The sequence below is a fragment of the Staurois parvus genome, unplaced genomic scaffold (assembly GCF_062004578.1).
Source record: "Staurois parvus isolate SC_StPar_1 unplaced genomic scaffold, SC_StPar_1.0 ptg000045l, whole genome shotgun sequence".
Classification (NCBI taxonomy): Eukaryota; Metazoa; Chordata; class Amphibia; order Anura; family Ranidae; genus Staurois; species Staurois parvus.
The window spans coordinates 3113837-3133342 of record NW_028317841.1 but is presented as its reverse complement, the minus strand read 5'-3'; the positions used below and the strand labels follow the sequence as shown (position 1 = coordinate 3133342).

General features: G+C 38.8%; 1 protein-coding gene across 4 annotated transcripts in view; it reads left to right on the top strand.

The window, feature by feature from the left end:
* Positions 1–19506, top strand: part of DOK6 (docking protein 6) — a 723957-nt gene that overhangs the window by 459496 nt on the left and 244955 nt on the right. For all 4 annotated transcript variants that reach the window (XM_089664054.1, XM_089664037.1, XM_089664045.1 and 1 more), the window contains one exon: positions 4959–5097. In XM_089664054.1, coding sequence (XP_089520180.1) covers positions 4959–5097 — 139 coding nt within the window. The remainder of the gene's footprint in view (positions 1–4958; positions 5098–19506) is intronic.

Here is a 19506-nt window from a genome sequence, read left to right as displayed (position 1 = left end):
TATCATATAGTCCACAAATCTTTATCTTGTGTGCTTCTTCACCAGTTGTGCTCTCACCTGACGTATATGACCAAAGAAGGATAAAGAATTGTGGGCTAGATGATACATATTTTTTACACTAATGAAAGACACAGCATAGTCACGGATTATTGAAAGACAAGCACGCAGCATTAGTAGGATTACAATATCATGCTGCTGAACTAATGTTGGACTCACTTATGTTATTTATTTTAATTAATTAATTTATTGAATTCAATTTTATATATATATATCCTATTGTGCATGTTTATATTTCACATTTTAATTTTATTAGTGGAACGCGACACGCTTGCATTTTGTTTCATTTAGAGTGACACATCTGTATGAGTATGTGTATAGTGTAGGCGACCCTCTCATTTATTCAAATATTTAAATATTTATTTAAATTATACACATCAGTTTATTTAATATTTTTGCACATAGTTCACTCATTTTATTTTAAAATTATTTACTGATTTTTAAATTTTAAAATTTTATTTATCCACTTGATAAAAGAAAATCCTTTATAAGATACACCATAAAAGCTCACAAGAATCACGTCTCATAATAGTCTGTAGAGTGTTTGAGGGAATCCACTATGTTTAAGTTAATGCTGTCTTTCTCACTTGCACCTCTGTCTGCACTGATAGCTTGTTCTAGGACCTTTAGTTCTGCCACAGCTGTATCATGTTTACACTGTTCATTTAAGATTTCTATTTCTGCTCTTTGGCATGCTGACTGAGTTTCCAACTCTGCTGTCTGAGTTACAAACTCTGCTCTCTGAGCTACTAACTGTGCTCTCTTTTTTGCATATGCTGCCCGCACCTTGCTGGCTTCCACTTCAGAGTGAGCAATAATAAGTCGCTCACTGAGTGTAGAGCAACATGAACTATGGGATTTAGAGGACCATACTTCGTGTTCAACAGACAGTGTGTTAGATTGAGTAACAACCTTTTTCCATAATAACTTAAGGCTAGTTGTTAGTTCAGTTCTTAAAGTTTCATCATTTTCCATCATTTTCCAAGTTGGTTTAACTGAGCGTTTGGATAACAGCTAGATCAGGTTCTTGTTCTTGTTCTGCTGTGTGTGACATCTTTTCACAGACGGAGCCTTTGTAACTCATGTTGACACAAGCAGATAATGATTGAGATATTAAGCAAGCAGGAAAGTTGTGCAGTGTTCCTGTATGCTGTAATATGAAACCAGATGGCCTGGGATTAGTTATGGAGACTTACACGTGCTCCTGCCATATTCTTCCTTTGCAATGAGAGCAATAAATCTTGTCTGTATCAGTACTGTCACCAGAGGCAGACTGACCATTTGGAAACTCGGGCACCGCCCAAGGGCCCGGGGTCAGTAGGGGGCCCCTTAAGATGCCCCTGGTACCTTTGTCATAGGCTTTTTTGAGTTTGGGCAAGGACACAGGGGCCCCATGATCCCCTATTGCCCGGGGGCCCCATGAGTTGTCAGTCCACCCCTGACTGTCACCCAGGAATCTTGTAATTAGGCTGCAAATTCCATTTTTCTACTGTTCTGACTCAACTACAAGACCATAAACTTTATCTCCAGTGATTTATACAGCTATACAACATGATGTTGAATCTATCTCTTGCATCGGGTCAGAGAGTTTAACTCAATGAATAAACTCACATGTTGAGGAAGTCAGATGAGGAAAACTATTTGAATGTTTTGTTTAATGGAGGATAATCATAGGTAGAAAAACATTAGTGTTGTAAGCCTCATTGAAAGATGCATACAAGAAACAGGATACTGTGGAAAAACTACCAGAGAGAGGCAGGGGGGAGGGGTATATACAAGTACAGTGAGAGAAAAAGCTCAGCTTAGACAGGAGGAGACAGCTTAAAGACACAGAGCAATAATACACAAGTGATGGGCACAGAGAAATAATAATAATAAATCAAATAGTGTAACACGACTATATATTTATATATACACATATACACAGTATACAGTGTTCTATATATATATATATATATATTGCTCAAAAAAAATTAAAGAAACACTTTGAAAACAAATCAGATCTCAGTGGGGAAAAATATCATACTGGATATCTATACTGATATGGGCTGGGTAAAGTGTTAGGAACGTAAGGATGCCCCATCATTTGATGGAAATGAAATTTGAAATCCAAGTGAAAAAATGATGCAGCAGGCTAGTCCATTTTGCTGAAATTTAATTGCAGCAACTCAAAATGGTACTCAGTAGTTTGTATGGCACCCACGTGCTTGTATACAAGCCTGATAACATCGGGGCATGCTCCTAATGAGATGACGGATGGTGTCTTTGGGTATTTCCTCCCAAATCTGGACCAGGGCATCACTGAGCTCCTGGACAGTCAGCAGTTCAACCTGGCAGTGTCAGATGGCCTGAAACTTTATATTCCAGAGGTGTTCTATTGGATTTAGGTCAGGCGAGCATGGGGGGCCATTCGGTGATATCAATTCCTTTCTCCTCCAGGAACTGCCTGCATACTCTCGCCACATGAGGCCGGACATTGTTGTGTACCCAGGAACCCAGGACCCACTACATCAGCATAGGGGTCTGACAGTGGGTCCAAGGATTTCATCCCAATACTTAATGGCAGTCAGGGTGCCATTGTGTAGCCTGTAGAGGTTTATGCATCCCTCCATGGATATGCCTCCCCAGACCATCACTGACCCACCACAAAAACAGTCATGTTAAACAATGTTACAGGCAGCATAACATTATCCACGGTTTCTCCAGACCACTTCTCATCTGTCACATGTGCTCAGGGTGAACCTGCTTTCATCTGTGAAAAGCACAGGGTGCCAGTGGCAGACCTGCGAATTCTGGTGTTCAATGGCAAATGCCAATCAAGCTTTATGATGTCAGGCAGTGAGCACAGGGACCACTAGAGGGCCTTCAGGCCACCCTCATGAAGTCTGTTTCTGATTGTTTGGTCAGAGACATTCACACCAGTGGCCTGCTGGAGGTAATTTTTTAGGGCTCTGGCAGTGCTGATCCTGTTCCTCTTTGCACAAAGGAGCAGATACCAGTCCTGCTGATGGGTTAAGGACCTTCTACAGCCTTGTCCAGCTCTCCTAGAGTAACTGCCTGTCTCTTGGAATCTTCTCCATGCTTTTGAGACTGTGCTGGGAGACACAGTAAACCTTCTGGCAATGGCACATATTGATGGAGGAGTTGGACTGTCTGTGCAAACTCTGTAGGGTCTAGGTATCACCTCATGCTAACAGTAGTGACACTGACCATAGCCAAATGCAAAATTAGTGAGTAAGGAAAAAAAATGTAATTGGCCTCAACCTGTAAAACCATTCCTGTTTTGGGGTCATATCATTGTTACCCATCTAGTGCACCTGCTGTTAATTTTATTAACACCAAATCAGCTGAAGATGATTAACAACCCCCTCCGCTACTTAACTGACCAGATCAATATCCCAGGAGTTTAATTGACCATTGACCTGATGCTATACTCTGATTAAAAAGTGTTCCTTTAATTTTTTTGAGCAGTATATATATATATATATATATATACTGCTCAAAAAAATTAAAGGAACACTTTTTAATCAGAGTATAGCATATATACATACATACACACTATAATGCCAAATGTATTGGGACACCACTCCAAATCATTGGATTCAGGTGTTCCAATTACCTCCATGGTCAGAGGTGTATAAAATCAAGCATGTAGGCATGCAGAGTGCTTCTAAAAACATTTGTGAAAGAATGGGTCACTCTCAGGAGCTCAGTGAATTCAAGCATGGTACTGTGATAGGTTCCCACCTGTACAATAATCCATCCGTGAAGTTTCCTTGCTTCTAAAAATTCCAGTCAACTATTAGTGGTATTATAGCAAAGTGGAAGCAACTGGGAACAACAGCAACTCAGCCACGTAGTAGAAGGTCACATAAAATGACAGAGCGGGGTCAGTGCATGCTGAAGCACACAGTGCGCAGAAGTTGCCAACTGTCTGCAGAGTCAATAGCTAAGTAACTAAAAACTTCATGTGGCCTTCAGATTATCACAGCAACAGTGCACAGAGAGCTTCATGGAATGGGTTCCATGGTCGAGTAGCTACATCCAAGCCTTACATCACCTAATGCAATGAAAAGCGTCTGATTCAGTGGTGTAAAGCACACCACCACTGGACTCTAGAGCAGTGGAGATGTGTTCTCTGGGATGATATGATTAATCACGCTTCTCTGTCTGGTAATCCGATGGATGTGTCTAGGTTTGCTGTTTGCCAGGAGAACGTACTTGACTGACTGCATTGTGCCAAGTGTAAAGTTTGGTGGAGGGGGGATTATGGTATGGGATTGTTTTTCAGGGGTTGGGTGTGGTCCCTTAGTTGCAGTGAAGGGAACTCCTAAGGTGTCAGCATACCAAGACGTTTAGGACAATTTCATGCTCCCAAGTTTTTTGGGAACATTTTTGGGATGGCCCCTTCCTGTTCCACCATGACTGCATGCCAGTGCAGACAGCAAGGTCCATAAAGACATGGATGAGCGAGTCTGGGGTGGAGGAACTTGACTGGCCTGCACAGAATCCTGGCCTCAACCCAATAAAACACCTTTGGGATGTATTAGAGTGGAGACTACGAACCAGGCCTTCTTGTCCGACATCAGTGCCTGACCTCACAAATGCGCTTTTTGAAGAATAGTCAGATATTCCAATAGACACACTCCTAAAGCTTGTGGACAACCTTCACAGAAGAGTTGAAACTGTTATAGTTGAAAAGGGTGGGCCAACTCAATATTGAACCCTACAGACTAAGACTGGGATGCCATTAAATTTCATGTGCGTGTAAAGGCAGACGTTCCAATACTTTTAGCAATATAGGGTATATACAGTATATTATAGCAAAGTACATCTGAATATTTTCATATACAAAACATAGCTCTTCTTGTAAAATGTGTTTATTTATTTTTTAATTCCAGAATGTGTGATACAGGAGAGGGGCTGTTTACATTTCAGACAAGAGAAGGAGAAATGATCTATCAGAAAGTTCATTCTGCAACACTGGCGATAGCGGAGCAGCATGAAAGACTAATGTTAGAACTGGAGAAGAAAGCAAGAGTAAGTACAGTCCTTATTAAAATAATCACTAAACATATACATTTAAATTCCGTATTATTTTTTTCAATTGTTAAAACATAGAAGAGAAAGTTTTATGTATGACCTCAACATCTGTGTGTATATGATAATTTGTTTCTAAAGAACATTAAGCAATCCTGGTGTAGTTGGATTTGCTTTAAAAAATGAGCACAAAAACAAAATAATGGTATTGCTCGTGACAGTTAATCAAATGTTTTCATATATTTCCTAAATTGCTCTGGAGAAAACACAGCTAGACTCTATGCAATTAGCTCAGCCAGGCAATAGTAAATTTCCAAAAGCCCCAACATTAAAAATGATTTCCAAGGACACATTGATGTTGATGCTGTTGCTAAGGTGATTAACCTGGAGAAGCCAACAGTGCTATTGAATGGTAACTTTAGATTTATTGTGTATATTTGATGGAAAAAAAAAATCATTAAATGCACATTTCATTAATGGACACATTTCTTAGGACCCCATCCACCACCAGTAACATTTTTTAAATATTCTAACAAACTTCCTGCAAGCTAGCCTACCCTGGGCTCTTTTTTTTTTGATAAAGAGAAACATTTACTAAAACCGGAGAGTGCAAAATCTGGTGCAACACTGCATAGAAGCCAATCAGCTTCCAGGTTTTATTGCCAAAGCTTAATTGAACAAGCTAAAGTTAGAAGCACAGCTGCACCAGATTCTGAATGCAATAGGTTGAGTAAATCTCCCCTGTGAGTACATTTTGTGAAATAATACTCCAGGTCTCCAGGAACTATTTATTAGTTGCTATAGAAATAGTACATTTGGGCGCATGACAGCGAGCCAAGAAGACGGCAGCATAATAATTAACCTCCTCTGACCCTCGGCTTTCCCAGCCCTCCCACTCTGCTTCTACAGCAACTACAGATTCGGAACCTTCCCTCCAGGATAGATTCTTTACTAGGCCTAAATCCCCTGCCTCATGTAGCAGTGGCGGCCCGACGGTAAGCTCCAGAGGGGCTGTGAAAATGGAGGGGGCAGACACGGACATCCCTGCTGCTCAGCATCCCACCCAGAAGGCTCCCTCTTTGACAGTGGATTCCTTGGAGGCAAAACTGCAAACATTCCTACAACATATTACTCGCACTATTTCTGATGAAACTGGGAAAGTTGCTCAGGACTTTAGGGGGAAGATTACCCAACTGGGGGACCACACTGACCACCTTGAGTCAAAATTTGATGACTTGGTGCAATATGTCCATGTTTTAGAAGAGGATAATGTGAATCTGAAACATTCCGTGTCCCAGTTACAGCTCCCACAGGAAGATCTGGAGAACAGGGAAAGCCGCCAAATATTCGGGATTACGTGGATGCTTATTTTCAGCACAACGTTGGCTCAGTCTCTTCCTCCTCGACCCTCCAGGAGGCCCATAAGGCCGTCTTCAGAGGTGTGTGCATTTCCATGGGCGCTCATTTAAAGAAGGCCTTGGTTTGCGCCAGACAATCTCTCTTATGCCAACTATCCTTAGCCAAATGACAATTGCTAGCTAACTCATCTATACTTCGGCTTCAGCAGGTCTCCTATATACGGGATCATATTTGAGCTCTGGATCTACATAAAACCGCTCAGTCTCTCGCTTGGGCTAAGCAAAAATTTTATGAGTTTTCTAATAAACAACATCACATGCTTGTTAATAGACCTACATTACAGGTACCTCCATCATTACCGGGCCACCTACTGCAGCCTGATGGCAATCCTACATATGACCCACATGTTATGGCTAATGTATTTGGGGATTACTACAAGAAGCTTTACAATTGCTTAGCTCCTGATGTTCATCCTCTCCTTCAGATGACCGCTTTTGAAGCTTTTTTTTCCACCTTACATTTACCTTGTTTGTCACGCTCTGATGTCGCATCTCTAATAATGGACATCTCTACTGAAGAATAATTGGGAGGTTGTTAAACGTCTCCTTACTCACAAATCCCCAGGACCAGACGGTCTTCCCTACTCATACTACAACTCCTTTATTGGTATCTTGGCCCCCCCACCTCCTGACCCTGTTTCAGGATCTCTTGGCTGGGTAGCTCCTGCACACAGATTTTATGTGTGCTTACATCTCTGTGATCTCCAAACCGGAGAAGGACCATTCCCTTCCGGATAACTAGCGACCTATAGCTTTATTGAACTCTGATTATAAGATTTTTATGAAAATACTTGTTAACAGACCGACCAAGTGTATCTACAAGCTTATACACAGAGACCAGGTGGGCTTTGTCCTGGGCAAGCATGCTGCCTACAATACCAGGAGGTCCACTGACCTGATTGATCTAGTCAATAAGTCCTCAACCCCTACTCTATTTTGAACTTGGATGCCCAAAAAGCATTTGATCGACTTAGTTGGCCATATATGTTCTTAGTCCTGGAAAGATTTGGGTTTAGTGGTATGTTTGTGACCACTTTAAAAGCCCTTTACTCCACTCCCTCCTCCCAGGTCAAATTAGCATCATTTGTATCCCCTTCCTTCCAGATATCCAATGGTACACTCCAGGGATGCCCGCTCTCTCCCCTACTGTTTATCCTCTGCTTAGATCCCCTGGCGATAGCTATTAGATCCAACCTGGATATTCATGGGATACGCACCCACAACAGGGATTTTAAGTTGTCTTTATCTTACTGATGCTGACGGAGCCCCACCTTACTTTGCTGGTTTTACATCGCACCTTGCAGCTTTTTGGTGCTCTATCATGTTATAAGGTAAACATGTCTAAAACAGAAGCATTGCAGATACATATACCACCTACAATCTTATCTTCCCTTCAGCTGAATTATCAGTGGTGTCCCCAAGCCTTGAAATATCTGGCCACCAATCTTACTTCCTCATATCATTCCCTTTATGCAGCTAATTTTGCCCCCCTGTTTCAGGCAATTTCCCAGTCTTTTAAATCTTGGGACAATCTTGCCATCTCCTTCCTGGATTAATGTGGATTAATGTGCTTAAAATGACCATATTGCCCAAACTCCTGTATCTGTGTGAGACGCTTTCTGTCCCTATCCCCATGTCCAGGTTGTGCTCCCTTCAAAAATCCTTCCTCCACTTTATCTGGCATGGCAGAGCTCACCAAATTGCCTGAACTGTCCTTCTCTCTCCTCGAGTTAACCCTTTGAGGACCATAAGATTACCGTCATCAATTGGAACGCCAAAAGAAGTAATTTTTTTTTTTTAAAGTTCGTACACTTCAGTTGCTGTAACTAAACCATTCATGAAATAACTGGCAATTTGTTTATAAGAACTAATATTTTGACTCAAACCAAAAACAAGTATTTTAAGTTGTTAATCAGATGATACAGGCAATTAAAAACATGGGACAAATACGTCCCTTGGTCCTCAAAGGGTAGGGGAGGCTTGGGGGCTCCAGACATTATGTTGTATTACTTTGTTACCCACCTTTGTGCCCTTGCCTCGTGGTCCTCTCAGCACCCCCTAATAATTGGGCTGAAATCAAAGGGCTACAATTATGTCCAGTGCATCCTTGTTCCCTACTCTGGTCTCAATCTGAAAGCACCTCTCACAGACATCTCCTACTCGGGCCCATGCATTTCACGATCTCTATATGGCGGCAGTGTAGGGTTAAATTCACTCTATTTTCTCAGTATTCTCTCCTGACCAATGTCGTACTCAATCCAAGTCTCCCAGATGGTTTGGCTTTGGCTCATGTGAATTCATGGGCTGAGGCCAATTTATATCAGTTGCGTCACTTGGTCCACCCAGTGACTCATAAGCTAAAATCCTTTTCTAAGATCCAAAAAGCTTCCCATTTACCTTCTCACCAATATTATGTTTATTTACAGATACGCCATTTTGTTTTCCTTCAAAGCTCCATTGTTAACTCTTCAGAAACCTATGCCCTTTGAACGTATCTGTATTCAAGGTCCACATCAGCGGGGCATAATCTACTCTACTTATAAGCTCCTTCAAGATGCTTGCCCCCTCTATTGATATACACTTTTATATGCACAAATGGCCCCGGATCCTCCAATGGGATATTGCTTTGGGTCATTGGAGTAGGATTTGGGAGGCTGCCTCCAGATCTTCTATGTGTGTAGTGTATAAGGAACATACTTATAAAATACTGATGTTTTGGTATAGGACCACTGAGGTTCTCAATGCTCACAATTGGGGTGTTTCTTCTGCCTGCTGGAGATGTGGCGAAGACACTGGCACTCTCACATTTTTTGGACTTGCAAGTGCATTGTACTTCTTTGGAGAGAGGTCTTCAACCTTTTGAAGCACCTTTTACAGGCTCCTATTTAATTTGAGCCCATTTATTTTTTGCTGGGTCTACCTTTTTCAGGCTTCTCTAAATTTGCCAAGAAGCTGTCCGCCCATGTTTTAACAGTGGCCAGAATAACCATTTCCATGTATTGGATTTCTACTACATCTCCTACACGGTCGAAATTGGTGAAAGTTTTAATGGAGATTAGAAGAATGGAATAACTCACTGCTTTGCAAGCTAATTCTGTCCCCATTTTTGAGGCAGTTTGGAAACCGTGGGATCTTTACATTTCTGATTTGCCTACTCCACTGTCTGATATTGATGGCTAATTTATTGCTATGTATTGACGTTATATATACCTATATGTCTCTCTTTGATGAGCCTGTTTCTCTGTTTCCTTTTTTATTGCTTCGTGCTTATTATTTTGCGATTCTATGTCCTGTAAGTCATTTTGAAAATCAATAAAAAGTAAATTACAAAAAAAAAAAAATTCTGGGAGCTCTGGATTGCAAACTATCTACTTTTAAATTTTGATCATACATTATTCCCAAATGAGGCCCTAAACATCGAGAACTCATTCCAATGAGCATTGTTTACTCTTTCTCTCTCCTCTTTTGCTACTTTCCCCACCACCAATATGCTCCCCCTTTTTTTCTCAATCATCACTTTCCCACACCTACCTGTTCCCCTGTTTTGCCTGCCTCCTCATTACTTTGATTAATATTTCCTGGATACTATAACCTTTCTGTCTTCTCCACAGAGGTTTTTTTTAAAGTAACCCTGTTCCTAGTTTGAGTTCCAGGATGAGATATCCCTGGGATTGTTATTTCTAGTGCACATGCTGAATGCTGTAACAGATTAATAATTTGCCTCATTGTGTTGAATGTGACTTGCTATATAAAAAGTTTTTTCAACATAAAGAGTACGTACTATCTCTATTCCAATGTTTTCTTTCTGAAGATTGTTGAAAAGCCAATATAACTATTGAAATAGATAAGGTCTATTTGCAAAATTAAAATTCACTTTGAATAGTAACTTTGTAAAATGCCTATTTTCTTTGAAAAATTAACTCCTTTAGTAATTTGACTCCAATACATTCTTTGTCAGTGCAAAGAGGAAAATCAATAAATGGATAATGACAAAAAAAAAAAGAAATAGTACATTGGTTTAACATCACTGACATATTAACCGGGTCATGATCGTAACCAGATTTAACATTAGGCAAGATACAGTAGGTGTGCCTCTAGGCACTATTGTTAGTATGGGTGCCTGAAGGTGAAAGTTTAATAATAGTATGCCATCTGCTAAACTGTTGTTGCCTGTTCTGTTCATGACTATTCCCCTCATCGTTGCTGCATCTTTGCATTTTTCTAATTTGTACCTGATTTGTCTCATTAAAACATGGAATTATAGTCCTATTTGTCACTAAATTAAATGTACAATAGAAACATGATGACAGAAAACAGTCTTCCTGCAAGCTAGCCTACACTGGGTTCTTTTCTTTTTGATAAAGAGAAACATTGTGGAGGATATTTACTAAAACTGGAGAGTGCAAAATCTGGTGCAACTCTGCACAGAAACCAATCAGCTTCCATATTTTATTGTCTAAGCTTCATTGAACAAGCTACAGATAGAAGCACAGCTGCACCAGATTCTGAGGGCACTAGGTTGAGTAAATCTCCCCCGTGAGTACATATTGTGTAATAATGCTCCAGGTCTTTATAGTACACATAGTAAACTGCAACTGAACAATTTTCTATTAAGAATCCTGATAATAATTTTGGACTGTAGAATCATGACAGATTCCCACAGCCCATCACATGCTTTCATTGGTTAAAAACATAATTAATTCCATGGTAACTATTTATTAGTTGCTATAGATATAGTACATTGGTTTAGCATCAATGACATATTAACAGGATCATGATCAGAACCAGATGTAACATTAGGCAAGATACAGTAGGTGTGCTTCTAGGCACTATTGTTAGTAAAGGTGCCTGAAGGTGAAAGTTTAATAATATTACACCATCTGCTAAATTGTTGTTGCCTGTTCTATCTATGACTATTCCCCTCATCTTTGCTCTGCTGCCTTGTCAGAATCACCCTCTATCTCCATCTGCTGCTCCAGACCTCTGGATCAGACCAGAGCCCACACCTTGTACACCCTTATGCTCACCTAAGCAGTAGCTTCACTGACTATGTGAATTGTGTTCAGTATCTTTTTAGCCCACTCCCTTCTTTACAATCCCCTATATCCTAGAGGCTGGAGCAAAGACTGCAGAGCTAAGGGAACCATCCGTACTGTAGCCACTGTCAGCAAGCCCATTACTTGAAGTATGTATCATTGCCCAACTGCCCTATTAAATTTTTACTACTGCTATAGTACTATACTATACTATTATACTACTATCATCATAAATAAAACTAATTTAACAGAAATTAATTTTGAATGCTTCAGCATTATTAGAAATACATATATACAAACATAGTTTCAACGAATGCGAGTTGCTATTTCTATTAAAGCTGAAGAATTCTGTTTAGCGATATGTGCTGTACTGTATTTATAAAGATCTGTGAGAATTCCTGTTTGCTGTGTAGTTTAACTAGCTTTTTTTCCTAGCAATCCAAAATTATAATGTTTTTTTCTTAGAATTCTAGCAGGCTACCAAGTCCTTGCTGCCATAGATAATAAGAGAGAGGAGCTGTGATTTCATTGCCTCTGTTGTAAAGTTTGAAGATTAATTACTGTACAATGTCTATAGCTAAAGAGGTGAACAAGGGCTTGTATTAGGAATGCTTTTGCTGCTTGTTTTGGGATACGTAATTACTTTGTCTGAAGACAGGTTAACATTAACTATACTCATAAGTCCTGGAGGCTATTTTAAAACAATGTTGGTCTCAGTTTTGTGTGACATCTGCATTTACTGAAAACACTCGTCTAAGTGAGTGCAGCATCATTTAGAATTTATGTGCTTGAAACCTGAGAAAATGGTGCCATTGTGCTAAATTATGTCCACTGAGTAATGATATATTATCCAATCCTAATGGTATGCTAGTGATTTACGAAAACAAGTTATTTTTTCCTGTGTGTTTGACCTTTACAATTTTGCTTTGTTATATAAAAATCTTGCTAATGTGATATCCTTTCAGTCAAAAGACTGATTATATTTTGCAGTAAATATCTGCAGCTACATAAATTAGGGTACATAACATTTGTGCTGATACCAATTAAAGAAAAATGCATTTTTCTAATTTGTACCTGATTTTTCTCATTAAATCATGGAAATAAAGTCCTATTTGTCACTAAATTAAATGTACAATAGAAACATAGAAAAGTGATGACAGTAAAAACCCAATTGGTCCATTGAGTCTGCCCTTCATTAACATCTTTTGTTGTTTTTTAATTATTTATTTATTTATTTAGAGTACAGACCTATATTCATTCCAAAAATGTTTATATCCATTTACTTTTGATTGACTCGCTAGCTTTGTTGAAAGTCTGTGTAAGCATCTGCTACTCTTAATAATGTTTAAGGTTAGTTTTGGGAAGGCTACCCTAAAGCTAAACAAAAAGCTAACATGTATAAGGTGTAAAACAACACATCTTCATAATGAATAAAGCTTCCTGGCTAGAGTGGAGTAAAACTTTTCTAAGATAAATACAGGGACTGCCGTTGCTGACCTATCATGCACATGCTAGTTGCCTGGCTCGTGTGCTGCCCCTCTGCCTTTAATTATTCTTGGGACAATAAACTGAAACATGTTTGCAAGTAAGAACAGTCAGAAGTCCATAACTGCATACCCGTTATGGATTATTGGGTTAGATAGTATTAAAGCAAGAGGGTCTCTTCAACTGATAAGTCAGTTATAATAATATTTGCATATAACAATTGCAGCACCTATATTTACCTTGTGAAAGTTTTACTTTAAGTGTAATAAGTTTAACAAAGTGTAAAAAAGGTTTATGTTAAAGAGGATCTTCACCAGGTCATTTAAATCTATATTTTTTTTTAACTATGACCACTTCAAAACCTCTCTTTAGATATGCAATGGTGATGGCCATCTGTCAAGGAATGCACAATTTTCCCAGGTTATGACCTTACATAACGAATATTCTCTCCAAACAAAGGCCATGACCTGACATATTTAATTTTCCCACCAAAATGGGAGGTGCTGGTAAGGGGCTGTATCACGTACCTGGTGATGGAGGCCAATGGAGAGAGGGCTTCCCTTGCGGCTAAGTTCCAGACTCCCCTGAGAGTGGGACAGCGGGAGTCTGGCCCAAAGTTGCACAGGTCGCCTGTAGGAGTGCTGGTTGGTGGTCCACTCAGAAGCACAGCTGGTGCACGGAGATAGGTCTGCAGACAGGAGGCGCCTGTGCGTGGTATGTAAGCCCTTCCAGGATTTAGATGTTTACTGGGTAGTCAGTTCAAGCCAAGGTCAGAGCAGACGTAGTCAGATGGGATGGCCAAGGTCATACACAGAGGAGTGAGAAAGAGAGTATCCGTAAGCCAAGCCGAGGTCAGATCAGGGGTAAAGCAGAGTAGACAGGCCCAGGAGCAAGCCGAGTTGGTAACAGGAAATCACAGGTCAGAATCACAGGAAACAGGGCACGGGGAGCTAGAGATCATCCAGCAACTTGAGGAAAGGATGAGCCTCCTTATAAAGGCCGTCTGGCACCAAACTGAGGCTGATGTATACTTCTGCGGCCATGCAGAGTACTGGCAGAAATGTCAGATCTTCCAGATTTTCTGCCGTGGACAGGACCGTGACAGGCTGAGTTATGCTAAATATAGGGGATGGGGAAATTGTCCAATCCTAGATGAGATGCATTAGATATAGTAGATGGATTTGATTGTTCCACTGATCGGGATGGCCCCTTGGAAGTGTATGAGAGATAGGTCTATATCAGGTTAGGCCTTGGGGGAAGACAGGGAGAGAAGATCCAAAGATCCTAGGGGCCCCCGTGCTACACAGATGGTAAATATCAGGACATCTTTCTGGCACTTACATTTATACATGCTTGTCTTATGTGTTGTCTTTCTTTCTGTTTGTGGATTAATATTATGAGTATCGTGTTTTAGAATTTCCTAATTTAATCTTTTATTTTTTCCCTTTTTTAATTGTGAATAGATAGATTGCTGTGTATTAGTTTAGACCTCCATACTATTCACCAATAAATTTTGGTTAATAACCACACTTTGTGATAAATAAATAAATCAATAAATAAAAAACACAAATAATAGTGCAAGGCCTTACACCACAATAATTAATTAATTAATTAATTAATTAAATTATTCCACCACCGTGCATGTGCACAAATATTATGTCATTAATTAAATTAATAAATAAACCCTCATAAAGTCCATTCACAAAAGTCCATATATATTCCAATATGATCCTCAATAAATGTAGTTATGATATCTTCCTTCACCAATGTGACATCCAGCGATTCAACACCCCATCAGAATACACACTCACCAAATACTGGTGAAAAACCAGCATATCTGTATATAACCAGCACTCCACCACTGAGTTCCAGCTTATGGATATCCGTAATACTCCACAGTAACCATGTAGATAAAAAAGACATTCGCCATAGTGCAAATAACGTTTTCAAATTTATTTAATAAATTCCCCCCTTAAAACCGCACTCACAATGAATGGTAATATAAAAAGCGTTTGTTACACAAGAGCACAGAGCTCTCAATCCAGCGTCTCACCAGACTGCCTGCAACCAAGATGGCGTTGTTGCAATCACGTGGTCCTGAGCCGAGAGTTGGCGTGCGTGGTGAAGTCACCGGATAGCCACGCCCTCATGTGTTTCGTCATACGACGACTCCCTCGGAAGAAGTCGTATGATGAAACGCGTTGTATTGTGCACTTAACTGCTTTTTAAATAATTGTACTTTAATTCCCCTTCAAGAAAATGAGCCCAAACTTCTCAACAACTTGAATGCTGAATATATTGACTGTGAGGCGCTGCAATCCTCACAGCATCTCACAAAATATTCTTACCACTGGCCACACTTGCACTATTGATCCCAACAGACTTCCTACTTCTGTTTTCTTCTCAGGAATGTACACTTTATTGAAATATACTTATATATAAATTATGCAGCACTCTGCCCCTTTACAGACGACCTCTGTGAGGCACAGGAATATAAATAATTAATAAAAAATTAACAGTAATACCCATGTTAATGGTCACACCAAAAATAATATAGTCTTAATCAAAATTTTAAAATAAAGATTCTTCAAATACAATGTGATCCACTCTTCTCTCAGACCACTAGACATGTACTCTTGCAAAGTGTTCCTTTATTTACTCCTCCATAAATTTGAATTCTTCTAAAAAAAAATGTAAAGTGCACTCATCTCTTCCTTTTCTTCTCTAACTATGGAAAGGCAATTGAGCTCTGTATCTTGATCTTTCAGGCTAAATCCACTCTCTCCTTCTCACTGTTTTAGACATCTTGATGCAATATACTTAAATGATATTTCCTGTTCTAAATATCTCTTAAAGCCACATGCATAGCTATCACATGATAAAAAGGAAAGGAATTACACATGGAGTATAATCCCAATAGATTTAACTGCATCAATAAAAAAATTATTCTTACATGGTTCTAGTGCATAACAGCATGATATGAAGCAGTCTGAATGGCAAGGGGCTAGTCTATCTCTCTCTTCCTTGCCACCTCCTTGCAATTTTCCAGTACATAACCCCCCCCCCCCCCCCGCACGCTGTATTTGTGATGCCACTTGGGAATGGCAGAGGCTCCATCTTCCATTTGCATAACCAAGCTCCTCCCCAACATGTTTCTTCTCAGGAGTCTTTGTCAAGGGTGCAGGTTGGTAACCAACATGATAAAATTCATAAAAATCAAATCACTATGGCAATGCTCCCTTACTTTTACAGTCACTGGCCAGTAATCCTAATTACTGACTATTCTTTCCTGTTTTTATCTATTTTTTTTTTATTATAAAATCTAATCTTCCCCAAACATTATTTATCTGATATATAATTATATATTACTATTTCATTAAGAGAGAGAGATATATAAAAATATACTCCTGTTACTATATATCTCATACATATTCATTATAAAAATTCTACTGCTCTAATATCTACCTTGTTTCCTTTTTTGATAACTCCCGAACCAAATTTCTGCACCTTCAATGTCCTTTACCATGGAACTTAACCTAACATTTGTAAAACTGGGAGCAGGTAGCTTTTTATTGATATGTCTCTTTTGCAAGAATACAAACTTACCTGCCTGCATCCAGTTCTCTACCAAATGTACACCGAGCTGCGTATGCTCACCTGTAATAAATACCAATTCAACCCCTTCATCTCTACTTTCCCTCTCACTTCCTTTATATTCTCCCAAAACTTCTTTCCTTGACACTTCCTAAATTGTCTTACCCCTCCTATCTGTATCCCTTTCCTTTTATTCTTTATTTACACATTTTTTCTTCACTATATTGGCCTTATTCAAGAAATTCCCTTCTTTTGTACAATTAAGTTTAATTCTCAATTTCTGACACCTTGGAATATTGGGTGATGACAGCTAGCGGTGGGTAAATAATTGTTTCTGGGTTTTTTACATTTACCTTAGTTTGCCTCATTTTACAAATATTTTCACATCCAAAAAATGTATACTGGTATGCGAAATCAGTGTGTGTTTTGTTATTATTTATCTCCCCCAAAAAGAAGAACAGGATTTCTTCAGACTCTTTACAGATCATTATTACACCTCGGTGAATTGTTTGTACAATATCAATCCCGGCTTTCCAAACTTAATTATATATTCCTCTTCTCATTCTGCTAATAAAATAATTAATGCTTAAATCGAAATATCAGATTTTAGTGTTTATTTTCATAAAAGTGAATTTATTTCAGCATTTGGTTACCCATATTTTTATCAGCACAACAGGACCATGGCCTGAAAAAGGAGCCTGTGCTTATGGGTGGGGCTTAGGTAGCCACATTATTGATGCTCAAAGGCCCTGAGATGTAAATCTTACCCTGTTAAGGAATGTCATCCTTTATTCCACTATAATGAAGAGCATACCTAATAGAATATGCATGGTGGGGACCACAAATTGCTATGGCTTTATTCATAGGCATAGTAGTCTGTATTTCCAATGAGCTAAGCTGAAATCATTAGGGGCATACCCTTTTTTCTCATGTTAAGAAAAAAAAAGAGTTTGCAGATTAAATTCAATGGCAGATCATTAAGTATCCATGAATCTCCTCTGGTCGTTAAATTGGTCATATTCAAAGAAATGTTAAAGTGAAATTAGGCAGAAAAAATCTCCCTTTGCTTTTCATGCATTATTTCATTATCTTTATATTATGCAATATTTCTACTTCTTTATGAAAAATTTTATTTTACCTGTTGATCCTGCCAATTCACCCATATAATCTTCAGATCTGATATGTGGCCAACTACACTGTAGTTGCAGAATTGAATGAGATTTCCTCTTATTGACCCTCCACATCTACTTAATATGCAGTGTGATATATGCACATCAGATGCTTCCTCTTAAGCACAGGAGTTCTCATTCATTTGTCATTTGTCATTAAGGAGGAGGCTGGTACTTAGAAGAAAGCCTCCAATGTGCCTACATTAACCCTCATACTAATTAGTTCATTCAATTATGGCATGTGTTAACATTTTCTGAACAGCCCATCTTCTCCTTCTAGCCTTAATTTGCTTGCCATGGATACACTATACTTTGCAGGCAGATGTCTCTTCCTGTTATTTTGTAAGGGATCCTAAGACAAATACCACCAACCACATAAATGTAATACTGTTCAGAGGATTTGCAGTTACATTACAGTATATAAACATTTAAAACTAGGTAAGATATAACTTTTTTTACTTATATTTATCATTCAATTGTATAGGGGACACTGGCAAATTTTCTATGGTTAGCCTTTACAACTACTTTAAAATTTACAGATCAGTTTCCTTACTAAATTGTTTTCTTTTTGTTCATGTATCCTTGTAGCAGAACATGTGCTTTATATTGGACTTTATTGTTTCTTGTCATATTAGAATACATACATAATGCTTCTCATTTCTTCAATTTAAACCTATTAAACAAAATGTATCCCACTAAGCCTACTAAAGCGATATTTATCTGGAATGCTTTACTTACCTACTAGAGGTGTGGATCAATATAGGCTAGTAAAATAAATAAATACAATATGTGCACAATATGTTTTTTTCCCTTGAACAGGAAAATAAAGCTCTTAAAGTGTTATGTTGTAAAAGTTTTATCTCATTTGCAAACCACTGTAGATTAATGTGATTACCATTCACAAATATTTAATTAACAATAAAGTCATTGTAAAATTGTATATGGAAGGTTTAGCTTTTCATTTAGCACCTTTCCTTCTATTGTAATAATTTGGTGGTGATTCCTTCCACTAGAACAACAGCAAATTCACTTCTTTATGACAACCATGAACAGTTTTAAAAGCTTCCATTCACTTTTTTGGTTGCTTGGGTTAATTTTGTCCTCGATACCTAGATGTAATTTAGACATAATTAGGCCCTGAGAAGAAAAAAGCAAATATGGATTACAATCTAAGCATAGTTTTTAAAAACACTGAGCAATAGGTTGACAAAGCCACACTGGTCCTGTGTTACTAACAGTCAAAATTGCTACATTTTACTGGAAAGGGGATTGTGCCATTGTAATACTAGTAGATTATGTTATATGCATGTCACCATGCTACTAGGGTCATACTATGGGGGCATCTAATGACATAATGAATCCCATAATCATCAAACTATTGAAATGTGGTTATGCACAGAGTTGGATTTATGTATGGTTGATGTTAGGAAGCAACACGACTTTTAATGGCTTGCAAGGCACTGTATCTTTATCAAGCCAAAGCTTTCCTTGAATCCTAACTCTTGCCTGATCCCACCTTATTACCTTGCCCAACACTGAGTTTTCCTTTGAGTTATACATTTTGCTTCTCTGCACTTCTGGCTTTTGACTTTCAGCTTCTTCCTGACCTTGTCTTTATTTTATCAGGTTCATAATTCTATGTAATAACCTGGGGTTATCCAAGTATCTGTAAGCTTTTTGAAAATCCCAGCTGCTGAAGAATGTAAC